The sequence below is a fragment of the Nothobranchius furzeri genome, chromosome 5 (assembly GCF_043380555.1).
Source record: "Nothobranchius furzeri strain GRZ-AD chromosome 5, NfurGRZ-RIMD1, whole genome shotgun sequence".
NCBI classification, from domain to species: domain Eukaryota; kingdom Metazoa; phylum Chordata; class Actinopteri; order Cyprinodontiformes; family Nothobranchiidae; genus Nothobranchius; species Nothobranchius furzeri.
This window is the reverse complement of record NC_091745.1, coordinates 8,189,339-8,207,695: the sequence shown is the minus strand read 5'-3', so window position 1 is coordinate 8,207,695 and position 18,357 is coordinate 8,189,339. Positions and strand designations below refer to the sequence as shown.

General features: G+C 41.6%; 1 protein-coding gene across 1 annotated transcript; it reads left to right on the top strand.

The window, feature by feature from the left end:
• The first annotated feature begins 2,163 nt into the window (after positions 1 to 2,163).
• lrrc4ba (leucine rich repeat containing 4Ba) lies at positions 2,164 to 16,076 on the top strand. The gene is made up of 2 exons (XM_070551379.1): positions 2,164 to 2,559; positions 13,997 to 16,076. Exons 1-2 carry the CDS (start codon positions 2,314 to 2,316, stop codon positions 15,938 to 15,940), a joined length of 2,190 nt encoding a protein of 729 aa, XP_070407480.1. The 5' UTR covers positions 2,164 to 2,313; the 3' UTR covers positions 15,941 to 16,076.
• Positions 16,077 to 18,357: the final 2,281 nt, after the last annotated feature.

Here is an 18,357-nt window from a genome sequence, read left to right as displayed (position 1 = left end):
TTAGGGAGAACTATTTAATTGTTTGATCAATAATGATAAAAAATAACCATAAATATAAAGAAGGGGTAAAAATCATGTAATTAACATTATTATTATTATTATTGACATGGTTGCTGTTGTTATAATAATAATAATATTATAAATTATTATACCGCAGCCGTTGTGGTAGTTTTCAGCTCCATGCTTTACTTTGACCACAGTTTTGCGTCAGTGTGGTTTGTTTTAGTAGCAAAGATACTTTTCGAGGTTCAGAAAAGGCTGGAGATTTGTCTCAAAATGCCTTTTTATTTAGATGCTGTGGTCACATTCAGAATTAAAAGGAAACACATGCAAGAGGTGGGAAGAATCAATGTGTTATTTGTAAGGGAAAGTTTAAAGTCTAAATAATACAATTAAAGTTTTTTTTTCTGTGTTTTAGGGAGAACTATTTAATTGTTTGATCAATAATGATAAAAAATAACCATAAATATAAAGAAGGGGTAAAAATCATGTAATTAACATTATTATTATTATTATTGACATGATTGCTGTTGTTATAATAATAATAATATTAATAATATTGATGATGATGATGATGATGATGATGATTTTTTTATGCATCAAAAGAATACGATAATATTGATGGTCATTTAAAAACATTTCTTGGGATTTGGTTTTATTGTTCTATCCTATAAACCCAAAGGCAGACGTGACTCTGAAAGCATTGTGCAAAGACCTAGTTTGGACGTCCTACAGACGTGGTTTGGACCGATGGACTCAATATAGACATGATCTGCACGTCCATGCGGCATTGACTGTTTGCAGGGTTCCAACTTCCTGGTGGAATGCCAAATGTCTCTCATGAATGTAGCAAACAACTTATTTTGTGCGCAGCAGTAGCTCAGGAGGTAGAGCAGGTTGTCCAGCACTTTGAGGGTTGTAGGTTTGATTCCGGCTCCCACCAGAGAATACTGCTGTTGTGTCCTTGGGCAAGACACCTAACCCACCTTGCACAATGATCATGGTCAGAGGTACTGATGGCGCCTGTGCTTGGCAGAGTCGCCTCTGTCAGTGCGCTCCAGGGCCGCTGTAGCTACAAAGTAGCTCATCACCATCAGCGTGTGAATGTGTGTGTTAATGGGTGAATGATTCACTAGCGTAAAGCTCTCGGGAGTCCTCTGACTCTAAAAAACGCAGCACAAGCGCGGGTGATTTACCATTAACATTCATTTGTAGTCACGGCAGACGTGGCTGGGCTTTACCACAGAGTTCTGGTTTGGATTAGTACTGGGTCTGGTCAAAAGGACTGGGTTACTCACACTCGTGTTTAGTTTGTCAGAAAACAGAAAACAATGTGTATCTGTAAGCGAGTCACAATCAGACCTGTATATTTATCTATTTATTGGACGATCAGTTCCACTGCACACAAACAATGACGCATCATTTCCTTCTAGACCACGTTTGGCAGCTAAAAAAGCAAAACTGGGATTTGCTCACTAAAACTTTAACAGCATGAGAAAAACAAAACATTGATTTATTGATTGAATTCCTGTAAAGATGCAATGAAACCGTGATGGAAGAGGAGAGAAGGCTCATGGATGCATGTTTTCTGACCACAGATTTGGTTCAGCCCTGCTCAGTTTAAGGACTGCTTGTCTGCTTTTATCTTGCTCTGCCCCTCTGTTTGGAGCCTTGCCATAATTCTTTGCCACTAAAGTCAAAAAGCTACAAGTCTTCGTTTTGTCTTTGCACATTTCAGCACTTAAACCTTTTACGAATTATCTGGAAGAATTAGCTTCCACCTTCCCCGAGCGTGTGGATTTGATTAGTGACAAAATATCTGCTCAGGGATTACGTGGGATTTGATACAAACAGTGGGACTGAACTTGTGATGCTAGTGACAGATTTCTTCTGACAGTCTCTCCCATGATAAGCTGCACTGTAGATGTCTACCCATTGTTTGTTTTATTCGCTGTGTGTTGGTGCAGACACAAAGTGTTCTGTTTCTAATATCTGTTCTCTCTCTCTCTTTCTTTTGTTCGTCACAGTAACTCCTGGGTTCTTCTCCCTTCACAAAACGCCGAACTCAAATCTCCTGACAACCCGGGAATAAAAGAGGAATAACATCTGTTTATCTGCATCTTTCTATGTTCAAAAAGCAAGAGGAGGAAACGCGGGGATCAACGGAGGACAAAGACATCTCTGAGGATGTGGAATTAGGAGGAACAACCCGCCACCAGAGGACCAGCAGGAACCCATCCCTCACAAATCCACCGTGTGGAGCCAGCTCACCTGTACCTTCGGATTACAGAGCAGGGTCATGTCCCAGTTGCCATGCGCATCGCCACGCTGACCTGCCTTCCCGGCCCTTCCCCCCTCCTCATTTTATTGGCCCATTTGCTGCTGCGGCTCCTCCTCGCTGGGCCGGAGTTAGTGGGAGCCGCCTCGCCCTGCCCGTCGCTCTGCACGTGCTCCAACCAGGCCAGCCGAGTCATCTGCACCAGGCAAAGCCTGGACGAGGTGCCCGAAAGCATTTCGGTCAACACGCGATACCTCAACCTGCAGGAGAACTCCATACAGGTAAATCCGGTCCCCTCAACATCCAACGGGTTCAGACATATCTCACAAACGTGCATATGATGAGTAAAAGTGTCTAGACTCAATAAAATCCATCTTTTATGAGTTTTTTTAAATCCACATTTTTATTTTAGTATGTAAAGAAATGATGATAGCCATCCTTCTTGAGCTCTGTAGATAAAGATAAAACATATCTGTGATTGGTGAGGAGCCAGTTTGAATTATTTATTTATTTTGAGAAGTCTGTGAACGCACCGTTGCCAAGTGGCAATAAAAATAGCCAACATTTTCTTTTGTTTGTGAACTCACCGTGGCTCGTCCGTCGCCTGTTCTGCCTAGCAATAACAGATTGTCCATTAGGACACTTTTCCTCCAGAATCATTATTTTGTGTTTTACCACAGCAACAAATATTCCACCGCTGCTTTTTGCAACTTAAATAAATATTATGAGGACAAATTCCAATCCGTATCAGAAGACGGAGATCTAGAAGATATTCATGCAGACGTGCGCCATGTTTGTCTCTTAGTGTACAAGAAAAGCACCAAGTTTTTATTTAAAATGTCAAAGCAGCAATAACTCAAACCTCAGCTGAACTGAGGGAATATGTTATTAAATAGCACGTTTCTACAACTCAGTGCTGCCTTTTTTGGGATGCATAACCTATTTATTTAGTGCTAGAACAGCATTTGTGGTTTTAAAACTGCAAGAGAAGATTGTTTAATCTCAGACCAAAGACAAAGACAGGGAATGTTTACATTTTTCATCTGAGTGGGTTGATTTTAACATAACTGGATCTATCCTCATGCTGCTGACGCATCCTTCTTCTATGGTTTTAAAATCGTTCCCGCATTATTTTGACTCTTTTAATGAAAAGCAGCTCATATCCTGTTGAAAATGTTCCAATGCATTCTGTTTAATGTGCTCTGCAGGACGGACGCTGCAGCAGCCTAAACTCCGTGGCGGGGACGTCTTATTACACATCATGTGATGTTAATAGAGCATAGATAGAAAATCATGCCTCATGGTTTAGTGTGTGAATTTGACAGAGATGTTGTTAACGTGGGGGGAAACAGAAAATATAGAACTAATAATGATATTTGCTGCAATTCAGCCTAAAAGATGAGATTTGGTTTGTTGTTTCCTGCAGCTCCACTTAAAATGATTAAAAATCTAAAAATGTTTTAACACCTGAAGGCATCCTAGATTCTGTGGCTTATTTTTTCCTCCACTGAGTACCCTGAGAGTAAAGCCTTGACAGCTTCCACCCCCTCTTAACATCCTCCCCCCTCCCCTGCTCTACATAAAGCGAATGCAGTGGCCTGACTCCAGGAGTTCCTGAGTGGCTTACAGACCAAACGTCTCTCAGTCAGAGGTTTTAGGGACTTTTAGCCGCGCCAACTTACAGTGTCTTTGACCTCTCGTCAAAAAAGATCCAATTGGACCCTGCAAATGCTGAAAAGAGCTGTCAGAATCATGTCAGAACTGGTGCTACGGTCGCACCAGTCCACTAGACAGGATTTTAGCCGTGCTTTAGCCTTCATTTAGCCCTAAATGCATCCAGCAAAAGTTAGACCACATTTTGTGTGGGTAGATTTGCCCTTTTTACTTCATTTATAAAATGCAATCAACTGAACAATGTAGTCTGTAAGGCATGCTATGATGTCAGACATAAATACCAGGGTTTTGATTTAAAACACTGAACTATCTGAATGTAGAAAGGATAATATTGGTATTTAAATTTCACTTCCATCACTGTAAAACAATCACTTTGTTCAGCTCAAAGTTGTGGACAATATGATGAAATTACATCATAACAAGCTTTGTGTGCAAATTTACAAGGTGTTCAAGTTTTAACAGCAGATATATCAGCTGATATGTTTACGCTCTCGGTTGCTCTGATGCTAAATGACATCAAACCACTTCTGCCTTACAGGCACACTAAGCAACCTTTTAATTCTTTAACCAGTATGTGCTACAATGACCCTCTACAAGGTGAATGAAAAGTCTGTCAGCCTCCTCCGCCTCTTGTTTGGCAGGATACCCGGTTTGCAGCTTCAGCCTCTCCGGACTGCTGCCCTGAAGTGCCACAATCCATGTTTACACCTGAGAACAGACTAGCTATTCTTGGTTAGCATTTATTGTAACGTGTTCATCGTGGTGGAGCCTCAGAAAAAAACTAAGAAAACTTTTTTCTGATGAAGCCAAAAAACTACAAAGAACGTCCGAACACAATATGAGCCAAGCAAGAGTCAACATCGGGGCTCTTCTGAATTGTGAGAGCTGAGAGAAATGATTCCTGCATGTGTTAGATCAGAACACAGCTGATTTGTTTGATTTAGTGATGAACCGCTCCTGTAGAAACTAATGAAGGCTGAGGAGACATTTAAAGCTGCTTTCCGGAGTTTTCCCCTTTCAGAAATGATGTATGATTTTTCAGAAATCCGTAAAAGTGATGATCTCATCATGTACTGTGATTAAATGCAAGCAATACGTCTTTGTTGTTATTTATTTTTTTTGCTAAGCACACCCCCTGCCCCGCAGAGCTCCATTCAATAGGGAACTGAGCGCCGACCAGAACTAACCAATAGCGTTAGACTACCGCTTATTTGCTTCAAATTTAAGGAATACCTCGGTCGATGCAGAGTTGATGAACTTTTCACGGGCAAGTGAGTCTCTAAAATATAAATATATGAAAACACAAAATGACATGAGAATAATACTCATAAAACAGCGTGTTTTAGCTCCGTTTGCCGGCTAAGAAGCACATTTATGAACAGAAATGTGAAGTCGCCATCTTGAACAAACAGAGGAATAGACTTTTGTGTGATATGCTTGTCAGCCACTATGGTGCCATCAGATAAGACAACTACTCCGGAAAGAAACTTTAGTTAGATTAAGGTGTTAAAAACACAACAAACAGGAGTTTTTCAGTTTTGTTTTTCAAAAGTGAATTAAGACAGTAGGGGGTGCTAAAAGCGAGCCAAAACGTGAAAGTTTCTATTTAAAACAGACAAAAGGGGTGTCAGTATGCAGTAGCGGTTTTAGGCACGGGCAGACAGGGCAGTTGCCCGGGGCGGCATTTTTTCATGACACAAAAGGGGCGCACAAGCGCTGAGTAAAAAAAAAAAAAAAAGGAAATCTGCGCCGCACCGAGGTTTTCTATTATCTGTCATATGACAGTGTCTGGATTGGAAACTGCAAGTTGGCGCCCCCTGCAGCTGCAGGCGCTCCTGCTGACTGAGAACGTTCACGTGCACCGTGTGTCTATGAAGAACAGGAAGGGGAGGGGTGCGGCGGGGGAATTCACCTCTGCGTCTTTCCCAAATGAAATGAGCGTGCAGGGGCTGAATCAACTGTATTAACATGGCTAAAGTCAATCACATCTTAACGTTCTTCCATATTTCATTCATAATATCATAAACACAGGCCTATCATTCTTTCAGGTTTCTCTGAATTGTGTGAAATGGCCGAATAAAAAAAGGAAAAACAAAACAATTTTGTGGTCACCCCCCCATCAAGGTCAAATAGTTTAGTCCTGACTAAAGGAAACTTATTGAGTTAAGAGCCAAACAGAAGAGATGAAAATAAAAAGGCTAAAACCACCAGGTGCCCCATTCAGGGGGAAAAAGGAAAAAAGAGGAGAAAGATAAAGGTATGTAGCTCTCATGATGCATGTTTTCAATTTTTTGAACCAGTTAACTGGGATTTTAACGGTTAAATGCGGTCAACTAATTGCTAACAGAGCTAATAGGGCTGAAATATTGAAACGAATATTGAAATGGTTCGAAAAAAGTCCTTGAATCGTTTTTTACTGATTCAAGATTTGTTAAATGCTCACTGCAGCCTGTGGCCTGCCTGAACAACAACAAACACATGTTGATCATGTTCACATAGTAATAAATAAAACAACTGTACAAGCAGAAGAAAACTCCCCAGTCACCACTAACTATCCTGTTTATTTATTGCAGATGGCTGCACTGATTATTTTTACATGATTTGTTCTGTAAAAGTTGGCATTTTTGGTAGTCTACAGTTTTTTATGTCAGTTTAAATTACAATTTCAGAGGCAATTCTAAAATATTATGGATCATGAGATCTATTGGAGATCTACCCCAACTTTTGGACTGCTCTGCCAGTCACTGTGGCTCAAGCTGAGAGGAGCTTTTCAAAACTTGATCAAGTCATACCTGAGGTCACCTATGTTTCAGGGGCGGCTCACTAACCTGGCTCTGATTAGTATCAATATACACTCAGTAGGGGAGCAGATTTCATATGATGACATTATTGATGACGTTGCATCAAGTTTAGGTTTTAATTTTAGTTTGTGTTTTCTATTCTAAGTGCAATGCTGTAGTGATTATCTTTAGTTTGTTATGTGTGAAATATTTTTGCTATTTAGAATATTTATTATCTATTATTATCTATTATGTTCATATATTCTTAATATTTAGTTATTGTTTGTTTTTGTATATTTGATTCTATATATTTTGATACAGTATATAATGTATAGTGCTTTACATTCTGACAACTTCATAGTAATTAATGTAAATATGTGCAACTTAGAAAAATGAATTTTCAATAGTCGTTCCAATAAAACATGCCTGTTTGTAGAAAACATGTGTGTGTTCGTGCAGGTGGTGTGGTGTGGTGGTGGGGGGGCGGTTGGGGGGGGGGCACTCAAAGGGGGCCTCGCCCGGGGAGTAATTCGATGTAGAACCGCCACTGTCAGTATGAGTATTTTCATCAAAAACCTGCTGACCCAGCACTATTAATGTCTACTGCCCTCTGGTGGAGGATCAACAGGTGGAAACTTCCAGTTATATTCATTTATAGCTGCTATTGCTGTTGTTATTTATTACATAACACCATGAAACAGATTATCTTATTGGCATTATAAATAGTTTTTAAAACAATTTCTTTCTTTATGTTGTTATCATTTCATATGAGAGGCTTTAAAGGGTTAACGTGATTTGTACGTTTATCAAAAACCTGCTTTACAGAGTCTTACACAGATACTCTCTCCTCTAGTGGAATATCTAAGTACTACTGCTGAAAAGTGCCATTTTTATTTCCATTTATGGTATTGTGATATTAAACATAAAGTATAAATAATAATGTAGTTGTTGTATTAAAATTTGCAAATAAAGTAACTGTCAAATTTTCTGACCTCTGGCTTTATGAGCCTCAAATCTATTAAGTAAAATGAAGTATGAATAATTTTATCCCATTTAAACCAAAATTTAAAAAGATTTGTGTCTTTTAAAGTGATAATTAAATTATAACAAAATACATTTTCTAAAATAAATGCAACAATATAAACCAAAGGATTTCACATTTATTTGTTTTAGTCATAAATGGGAATAAAGTACCTTTACTCTCCTTCCATAGAACTTTTTTTTAATCTGTGAATCTCGTCGGTTTCACAGGTTTGCCTAAGTATGCTGATGGTGATTGTTCCTCAGGCGAAGCCTTGTGAGCTTTATCCATGATGGCGTAGTTGCTGTGTGAGCACTGAGCAATGCGTGGCCTTTTGCACATGCACTACACAAAGGTCAAGTGTGTGTGTGGTGGGGACTGCCTGACGAATGCATCGCCCGGCTGGGCATGGCTTCGCAGCAGTCAGGATAAAAACGGTCAGCAGGGGTTCAATTACAGTGGAGAGGCACTTATGAAAGAGGAGGAAAATAAAATTATTCCTCTTCCTTTAGAGCACAAAGCTTTATTGTGGTTTATGAGAACAAAAAATAAAGTATCAAAAATGCAAGTTTTGAGTTAAATTTAGTTTACAGCCTAAAACACTTAATCAGTGATTCATGTGTGTGTTTTCTGGAAATCTGAGCGATGGTGTCACATCATTATTTTCTTTACTGGCTTTTTCTTCTCTGCATTTAAGAAGAAAAGACATTAATTATAATTGCTCTTCAGTTTGAAGCTTTTTGTTCACTGTGGTGGTTCAAAAATCAAACTCAACTTACTGTAATCAAAAGACTTAATTTATTTTTTTCTTAAATGAACTTTCATTTTACAGAACATTTCATAGCAACATCTGAAAGGGTTTTAATTAGATTTTTTTGGTTTTACAGAGTTTGTGTTAGCTGGACGACGGCCTACCTGAGGTTTCTAGATAAGGGAAGCTGCAGCACAGCTCACATTCTGCACAACTAACCCAAAACATCAGTAGTGATAATAAAAGATTACATGGTAAAATCAACTTGCTAGGCTTGGGCAGAACATAGAGTAGAACAAGGTCCGGTTCGGCTCAGAATTGGTTCTGGGACTCTACAAGGTGTTATATCAAATACAGGCCATTTACCAATTTTAAACGACGGGTTCCTTATCCCGGAGATTGTAGGTGAGAGAGGGACAGAGAGAGTGGTTCTCCGGCCTACTGCGGGACTGTATTTATCATTATAATACTATGTAGACTTAAAAACGCTACTTTCATAAACGGTTTGAGTTTTTCTGATGGAACAAATCGTTCAGGAATTACAGTAATTCCAACAAGCATGTAAGACGTGAGTTGGTGTTGGGGCGTTGTTTTAGTGAGTCACAAACTATCAACACCCCAGCACCCTGGACACAGTCTCTTTGACCCACTCCCATCTGGCAGGAGGCTCCGACCCATTCGGACCAGAACCTCTCTCACTATAAAACAGTCTCTTCCCCTCTGCAGTCAGACTCACGAATGTCTCCCGTTGCTTTGTTCCAGTCACATGACTCTAGTGTTGTGTTTGCACCTGAACTGACCCGCTCTGACCAGTACACTGACTTGTACATAGTAGCAAGTCATTTCAGTGTGGTTATTTTTTAATTCTAATTTTTGTTTAGCATGTATCTTTTCTTGCACCAAGCACCGCAGCAATTTCCTAATGTTGTGATTCTCGCACATATGGCAATAAACCCTTCTGATTGTGATCAGGCGGCCCACAAGACCTCCAGGTAAGGAGGTGAAATGATGCAAGGAAAACATTGTATGCTGATTGTTTGGTTATTAAAGGGATTCTTTACTTTTTTCATATTTTAAATCATTTTCTTTAGCCAGTATGTGCTAAACAAACCTTTACAGGGTTAACGAAAGGCCACCCAGCCCCTATGGGGCCAGAATATCGCACTTGCAACATCACAGTTGCTGGTGTCGGTACAGGATCTGCTCGGGGTCCTTCAACTGCTGATGACATCACATTACTGCAAATCTACTCGGCTTTCACACATACGTTTTGGAAGGACATCAGTAGTTTTGTTAATAAATTCTTGTTTGTTAACACCTAAATGTTTTCTTTATAATTGTATTTTGTTAATAAAACACCATATTATCTTTGTTTTGTAAAGAATGTGAAACTGCATAAAACCAACATCGGTCTGACAACAAACAGAACAGTTCTTATATGTGAAGCCATTTCCGTTTGTATGAATGTGGAGTTCGTCTGTATATTTCCTTACTTGTTATCTAAATACATTCCATGACTCAAAATACCATAAATCCTCTAATACAGGCCTGGGCCTGTATTTAACTCAAGCTCATCAAGCTCCAGGCCTTTATTGGAAGGAGGACCAGAATTAGAGGCAGGCCTCAATTTCTATTTGAGCAAAATGAACTAATGGTTCGCTGGAGTTTTTGACAATTAAAATTGCGCCCACATTTTCAAAGTTAAACACATTTCTTTTAACAACGGTAGTTTCTGCTTCAGCCCTCTCCCCCCTCCCCCTGCTTCAGCCCCCTCCCCCTGCGTAGCGGCCGCAAACTCACTGATGCACCTGCAGCCTCTCAGAGTTCCTGCTGCTCTAAACATTAAAATAATCATTTCATTTTCTGTTCCTCACTTCCGATTACCTTCAATGGTGTCTGTTTGTTGCAACCACCAGGTACAAAAACTAACTTGTTTTTATTTGACTATTTTTCTGTCCTGCCTCTGTTTATTATCTTCCTGCATCTCCTCTCAGTCCTATAGAAAAACTGCTGCCTGGGTTCATATATATTCACCTCATGAGTTACCTTTGAACTGCAGTTCTAAAAGATCTACCGACCGCAAAAACAGTGGAGTGCGAGCTGCTCGCCGGCCGCATCAGTTAGGTGCGTCACCGGAGGACAAGGTGATGCGCCCCGATCCACAGCAGCGAAACGCATCAGGCACAAATAAAAGACAGAAAACATAAAAGTAAATGAGCCGACATGAACGATCGCGTGTTAAATTAGTTTTTGAGGTGGCGACACCTGATTTGATAATGTTACTGTGGCCGTGCTCAGGACGCAGTTGACCCTAACCCGCGTCAACAATCAGAGCTTTGCATGCACAAACTGGTTAAGGTTAGGATGGGGGTGAGGGGAAGGTTAAATTGCAAGAGGGTAAACGTCACAATTTGGTTAAATGTCCGTTTTACGGTGGGTGTCAGTACCGACGCTCTGGCACAGCGCGTTGCCTCCCGACGCGCAGGAGCTTGTCACCTGCTGACAGCAGGCTGCTGTCTTTTCCGTGGACTGCATCTTGCCGGTCATTATCACGTGACAGCGACTAGTCGATGACAGGCATAAAAAGTCACTATAGAGCGGTGAAGTCGACTAGTGACTAGTTCATACAACCCCTACTGCTCCCCAGAGTGTTCTGCAGCATAATCAGCACGTTTTCTTTGAACTTGATATCAAATTTTCGCCTCCTCTTCGTCTCCGCACGGTTAAAGTTACCCTTGCGGTCTATCACTGGCAAATCAAAAGTGAGACGGATGACACAACTGCCCCCCGTACTTGCTTGTTACCACATTCCACCCGGCCACAATAAAATACCGGCCATTATTCACCTCCGCCGACTCCGACCAAAATATGATACCCGGCAGTTAATTAAATACAGGCTAATATTAGAGGATTTACAGTATTGCTTGTTGTCTTTCAATAAAGTTCTTATATTTTATTTTGGCCCATTTCATCAACATCAAGAGCTTTTGAGGGTCACCGTTTATCATTTGCTTACATTTTACATTTCCTTTAGAAATGCAAACATATTTTCTCCAAAAAGTGTTGATTTATGGACTACAGGACTACAACCACTAAGACTACGACCGCAAATTTGTTCTGACCAATCAAAATCATAACGTGATAAGGTAACTTCCGTAAACTTCATGTTTAGCCAATCGACTACTTTGACGTCATCGGCAGTCGAAGGACCCCGAGCTGATCCTGCACCCGATCAGATCCTGTACCGACACCGGTCCGGTCTGTTGGGACTTAGAAAAAATTGAGCTGTCCTACCTGGCCCTGCAGTCTGCTTCCAGCACATCTCCTGCATGTTTTAGATCAGGAACACAGCTGGTTTATTTAAGTTAGTGATGAATCACTCCTGTAGACACTTAGGAACACTGGGAGATGTTTCAGCTGTTAGATGTAGGTGTTAAAAAGAAAAACGCACAAGAACATAGGTTTTGGTTTTGCTTCTATAAACGGAAACTAGGGGGTGATAAAAGCAAGCAAAACTGCCCAGTATACCTTTAAATAAATACATGTGAAAGCAATTCACACTTTCAGTGTTCCTTTTGCCTTATTAGAGAACGAGAAGAACACGTTTTTAGATAGCGCCTCTCTACATAAAAATCACCAGGCACTTCGCAGGCATATGATAAATAAAAAAAAGGGTCAAGAAAGGTAATAAAAGCTTTAATAAATTAAATAATAGCTGTCAAAGTTTTGATGGTATGATGTAATTTCCTGTCAGGTTTGTAACTTTTTCTATACATTGTGAATAATTTGAAGAAAGTTGTAGAATAATCGCATATCAATATTTTGATAACATTGTTCAGCACTAGTCAGGGGACAGTTTGATGGATGGATCATTAAGTACGAAACATTCACATTTGTTGGATGAGGTATTTTCGGGACTAAACGTTCGAGAAGCGATTACAATTATTGCTAATTTTTTAAATATTTTACTGATTGCATTGGTATATGAACAGCGTCTAACACAATTAGACAAACAAAGCTCCAGAAAACCATCTCCTAAGCTGCTCTGCAGAGTTTGCAGAGGGTGCTGTATTGAGTGCACCATGTGGCCATTAGAGGAACTGCAGTCAGTAAAATGTACACTTGTGTAACATTTAAACCTATTTATAATTATTTACAAAACTATTTACCTATTTATTATTATTATTTACTATATCCTCAAAACTCAAACAACAATAAAAGCTGTATCGGGGGAAGCGTTGGAAGGAGAAACCAATGAGTCGGCAGGATAGGGGAGACCATTGGAGAACCACGGAAATTTGGCGGACAATCTCAACAAGGTATCCCAAAGTCAAAATCAGATCGTTATAATGGTAAATGGCCTGTATTTATATAGCACCTTCTAGGGTTCTACAACCCCCCAAGGTGCTTTACAATTAACCAGTCATTTACTTTTTCACACACCTATTCACATGCTGGTGACAATACCAGCTACAACGTAGCCACAGCTGCCCGTTCTGGCTGTTGTACACTGGTGCCACCGGTCCCTCCGACCACCACCAGTAGGCATGCAGGGCAAGAAGTGCCAAGAATACAACAACTACGGTAGATGGCACCCAAACCTGCAACTCTCTGGTTACAGGGTGGGCACTTAACTCCTTTGCTACCTTCGCCCTGGAAGGTTTTCCTGCTCCCCGCTCTGGTTGTCAAATGTTTTCAAAATCCTGGAGCTTTGTACCAGGCATGGTATGCAGCAATGTAGGCCATCTGTGATGCACAACTCTGGGTAGAACCAGGGGAACATGGCACCTCACAATTAGAGATCCAGTCTGGAATTATCAATCTGTAGGGTGGCCTCTGAACCTCCAAACTTAGCCAGAACGTTGAGGAGGAGTGGCCTGAGACAAATGTGGAGATGCAAGGATGAACTACTGGCACGATTCAACTTCAAATGTATCATTTCCAGCTGCTACCTTAGCTTATTCTGTGGCTCACTGAAGGAGAACACGACCTCCTCGTGAACGTGCATACATCACGGCACGCTCTCTCACAAGCGCTGCCTAAAGTAGTAGAGGCCCGAACCCCTTCAAAATAAATAGAGCTGCTACCCCTGCCTGCAGACATGGCAGTAATAGGGTCAGATTTTAAAACATGGTTTTATTTTAACTAAAATATCAGGTGATGCAGCTTTAACATCTTATATCAAAAAAGCACTGTACTGAAGACAGAAGCTGTTTGATAGGTTAGGTTCCAATTTGATTGTTTTACTACCAAGATAATCCATGGTGTAACAACTCCTTTGATCTTCTAACAAACGTTATTCCTGGACTAAAAAGAGACTAGCTTAATCACTAAATATAACTTCAGATAAAAGTTAAAAAAAAGAAAGAAAACAATATAAAATTACATGGTTAACTTGTTTGGTAATTCACTTCATTGATTGTATCCATGTAAAGTACTTAAATCACACACAGACCTTGTCCAGTAACAGTGTTGTTTTTGTTTTTCTGCAGGTCATCAAGTCAGACACTTTCAAGCAATTGAGGCACCTTGAAATCCTCCAGCTTTCCAAGAATCAGATACGGCAGATTGAGGTTGGAGCATTCAATGGCCTCCCCAACCTTAACACGCTGGAGCTCTTTGATAACCGCCTCACACTGGTGCCATCACATGCCTTTGAGTACCTCAGCAAGCTGCGAGAGCTGTGGCTGCGCAACAACCCCATTGAGACACTTCCAGGCTATGCCTTCATCCGCGTGTCCTCGTTACGGCGCTTGGACCTGGGGGAGCTCAAGAAGTTGCATTTCATCTCCGATGCAGCCTTCGCGGGCCTCATCAATCTGCGGTACCTGAACCTGGGCATGTGTGGGCTGAAAGACATTCCCAAACTTACGCCTCTTGAGCGTTTGGAGGAGCTAGAGTTATCTGGAAATCGTTTGGAGATTATTCGCCCCGGATCCTTCCAAGGATTGGTAGCTCTACGGAAGCTATGGCTGATGCACTCACAGGTGTCTGTCATAGAACGGAATGCTTTTGACGACTTAAAAAGCCTGGAGGAGCTCAATTTGTCCCATAATTCCCTGCACTCCCTGCCCCATGATCTTTTCACACCTCTCCACCAGCTGGAGAGGGTACACCTTAACCACAATCCCTGGGTTTGCAACTGTGATGTGCTTTGGCTTAGTTGGTGGTTGAAGGAGACCGTTCCCAGCAACACCACCTGCTGCGCCCGCTGTCATGCTCCTCCTGTATTGAAGGGCAAGTACATTGGAGAACTTGACCAAAGCCACTTTACCTGCTTTGCGCCTGTCATTGTGGAGCCACCTACAGATTTGAATGTCACAGAAGGTATGGCTGCTGAGCTGAAATGTCGCACCAGCACATCAACAACTTCTGTCAACTGGATCACCCCAAATGGCACATTAATGACCCACGGGTCTTACCGTGTGCGGATATCCGTCCTGCACGATGGCACGCTAAACTTCACAAATGTCACCCTGCGAGATACGGGTCAGTACACCTGCATGGTTACTAATGCTGCTGGAAATACCACTGCTACAGCTGTTCTCAATGTCACTGCTGCTGATCCCAGCAGTATCAGTTTCTTTACAACAGTTACCGTGGAAACAGAGGGGGGTGGAGGTCATGATTATGCACAGTTTCCCATTAACGAGACCTTCATTCATGTTCAGCCTGGCTCCACCCCTTCTGTCCAGTGGCGTGCAGGCCTTTCGACCACAGACTCTTCTCTGTCCACCGGCTGGTCCTCCTCCTCTTCCCATACAACTCGACCCACTTTCACTGTGCCAATCACTGTGCCATCATCACCAGGCTTCTCAGGCCTGGATGATGTGATGAAGACCACCAAGATTATCATTGGTTGCTTTGTAGCCATTACGTTTATGGCAGCGGTGATGCTGGTGGTGTTCTACAAGCTGAGGAAGCAGCACCAGCTGCACAAACATCACGGTCCTGCTCGTGCTATTGAGATCATCAATGTGGAGGATGAGCTGGGTGCTGGGGCCAGTGGTCGGGGCAGTGGGATCTCTGGAGGCTCCACTGTGACGCAAAGTGGAGGCAGTGGAATAGGTGGAGGTCAGAGCCTCAGGCTGCACCACCCAGAGATAGTCAACTTACCCAACCTGGCTCGATCGGAGCACCTTAACCACTACTACAAATCACATCACTTCAACAACAACATGATGGGCCTGGGAATGGGCACGGGCCTCAACAACAACAACAACCCCTCACCGTGCTCTCAATCACAGAACATGTCTTGCTCCCAGGTTTCAACCACCGGTGGGGTGACGCCGATATGTGGCACCCTGCCCTCCCCCATCCCCCTGCCCCAGTTGGGCCTTCACAGTTCTCTGAAAGGCCTAATGGGGAAAGGCCAGAATGAGCCGCTACTTTTTAAGAACGGCTCAAAGGAAAATGTGCAAGAGACTCAGATCTAAGTCAGTTTTGATGGTTACAGGTATGAGGTAAAAAGAAGCTTTTGATGGGAAAACCTTGTGAAGCTGAGACTGACTGTAGCCCACCATCCTTTTGGATAGATTTCACTAAAGTTGAGGCTTCACATGACCCTTGTTCTGTGGCTGATAGATAGGAAGACAAAAGAGACAGTACACTAGTACTGTGCATTTGCACATAGCTGTTGTTCAAACCACAAACATTAAAATCCCTCATTGTGCTCAACCTGCTTTGGTCTTTGCCAAAGCTGAGAATCAAGCCAAGCCTTTTCCCTTCAGAGGACAATGCACATGTTCAATGAGCCCCATGAGGTTGTATACAGATTGCTTCATATATTTCCAGATGCATTCAGTGTATATATTTGGAGGGAGACATAATATTGGCCACTGAACGTGTTGTCAGATCAGTGTTATTGGCAGAGGCAGTGAATAACAAACAGTGATTTGTGAGAGCAGTCTGTTCCTGGGGTTTCCAGGACGCACTAAAACACAGAGGAAACACATTTAGAGCAGGGCAACAGAATATTCGAGCAGCAAAACGTGTTTTTGGGGAGGGGTCTGACTCTCACCAGAGCACCCCCTCCTACCCCCGCTTCAACCTTTACCACTTTACTGGGTACTGTCTTTTTTTGAAAGAAGAAGAACGCATTATCATGGGAAAATAAGTACTGAGAGTGAACGGACGAACGAGATATAAAATGAACTGAATATACATATTATATATACGTAAATATATTTTCATCAAAGAAATAAATTATAAAAAATCTTTATCAAGCTTCGGACTGAAAATCACAACGTCTGAAGAATATATATATATTAAAAAAATAAAAACCACGTGCAGCTGTATTGCAGGCCTGCCCTCTTACAACGTTTCTGAACTGGGAACAGAACGGCCACCCTGACTGCTCTTCCTGAGGACGTGCGTGGAAGAGTGGCAGCTGTGGCGCTGAAACACAAACATGGCAACGTGTTGGGTCCGTTTATTTTGGTCTTGACTTTTTTGTAGCCACAAACAGCCGTATTCCCTCTCATTCACAGAAACAGGGTCCCTTGAGAGCTCCGCTGCGAAAACATGGAATTTGACAAAAGCTTTTCTTCTTTAGGTACACAGAGGCACCACGGCATCAATAATAATAATCACAATGGTAATAATGATAACAAGCTTAGCTGTATTTGTTGTGATTGACACTTAATGATCAGCACATGAAATGACCAGCATTCTTTCATGATAATTTACATTTTTATTGGCGTTGCTAATTCAGCATGCTCCCTAAAAGTGAACTCCCAGGTTCGGTAAATGATTTAAGAACCTTAAGATGAGATGAAAAAATAACACTCCCGTGCTATTGTTGTTGTTATTATTATTATTATTCATGTGACTATTATTATTGATACTAGTGCCTACAGATAAGTGGGAAGTATTTTTTTCATTTGTAATTGAGCCCGAGGTTGTGATCAATCCCGTTGAACTAACTAATGGCAGCGGGATGGACTCGATGTGCCACCGAACGGACTTCACAAGCATCAGCAGGAAATGACCCGGCCCTGAAAATGGCTTCCTCGCGTCCAGCCCTCATCGACTCCTCTGATGTCTGAAGTAGTCAGGGACCCTCGTGTTATCAGGCGTTAAAGGCAGGGCATGAACCTTTGATGAAGACTGCACCTTTGCAGAGGATTATTTCACAACTGTATCTCAGTGCTATCGCGCGTGAGTGGCAGGGAGCTAATGGACAACAGGCACCGCTGAGCATTTTTTAAAGGTAAGAGATGCTTGTTCTGTGAAGGAGAAGGTGGCATCCGGTTCGGTAAACCGTTGAAGGATGGATTTTTCTATAGAAAAGAGACAATTAAATGAAAAAATATAGAATCTTATAGATCTCTTTTGAAAAAAAAAACTATTAAGATGAGTGTTTTTCATTTTTGTTTTTATCTAGTTTGATTATTTTTTTTAAATCACGTGCTATCTTTATTGTAATACTGTTATTGTTATTATTATTAGCTGATTACACCTGTTATAATTATGATGAGAGATGTTCTGTTAGCAGAGGTCACTTTGAAAATTAAAAAAAACTGGCACATAAAAAGGCAGTCTGTGAAATCTGGTGGCTATTTTTATTTCCGTTTATGTTTTGATCAACTTTAATTGTAGTATCACTTCTTGTAACCCTCTGGCTCCTCCTGAGATGAGTCACAGTGAATGTGAAACCATCGGTTCTGGGTTCCTTTTATTTTTATTACTTTTTTCCTGCACAGAGGGACAGGAAAGGCCGCGCTCTGGTTTACAAGCTGGCTCACACTCGCTGTGTACTTTTGTGAATGTCATCGCCAACACAGTGCTCAGAGTGCGAATGTGCTATGTCAACGCCTCGTTGCCAAGGCAACGCGCTCAGACTAATGCGCCA

Excerpts from the sequence above, each read along its gene's own strand:
- lrrc4ba (XM_070551379.1), top strand. The coding sequence starts at position 2,314 with ATGCGCATCGCCACGCTGACCTGCCTTCCCGGCCCTTCCCCCCTCCTC. Across the intron at positions 2,560-13,996 it reads TGCAGGAGAACTCCATACAG|GTCATCAAGTCAGACACTTT; the intron begins GTAAATCCGGTC and ends GTTTTTCTGCAG.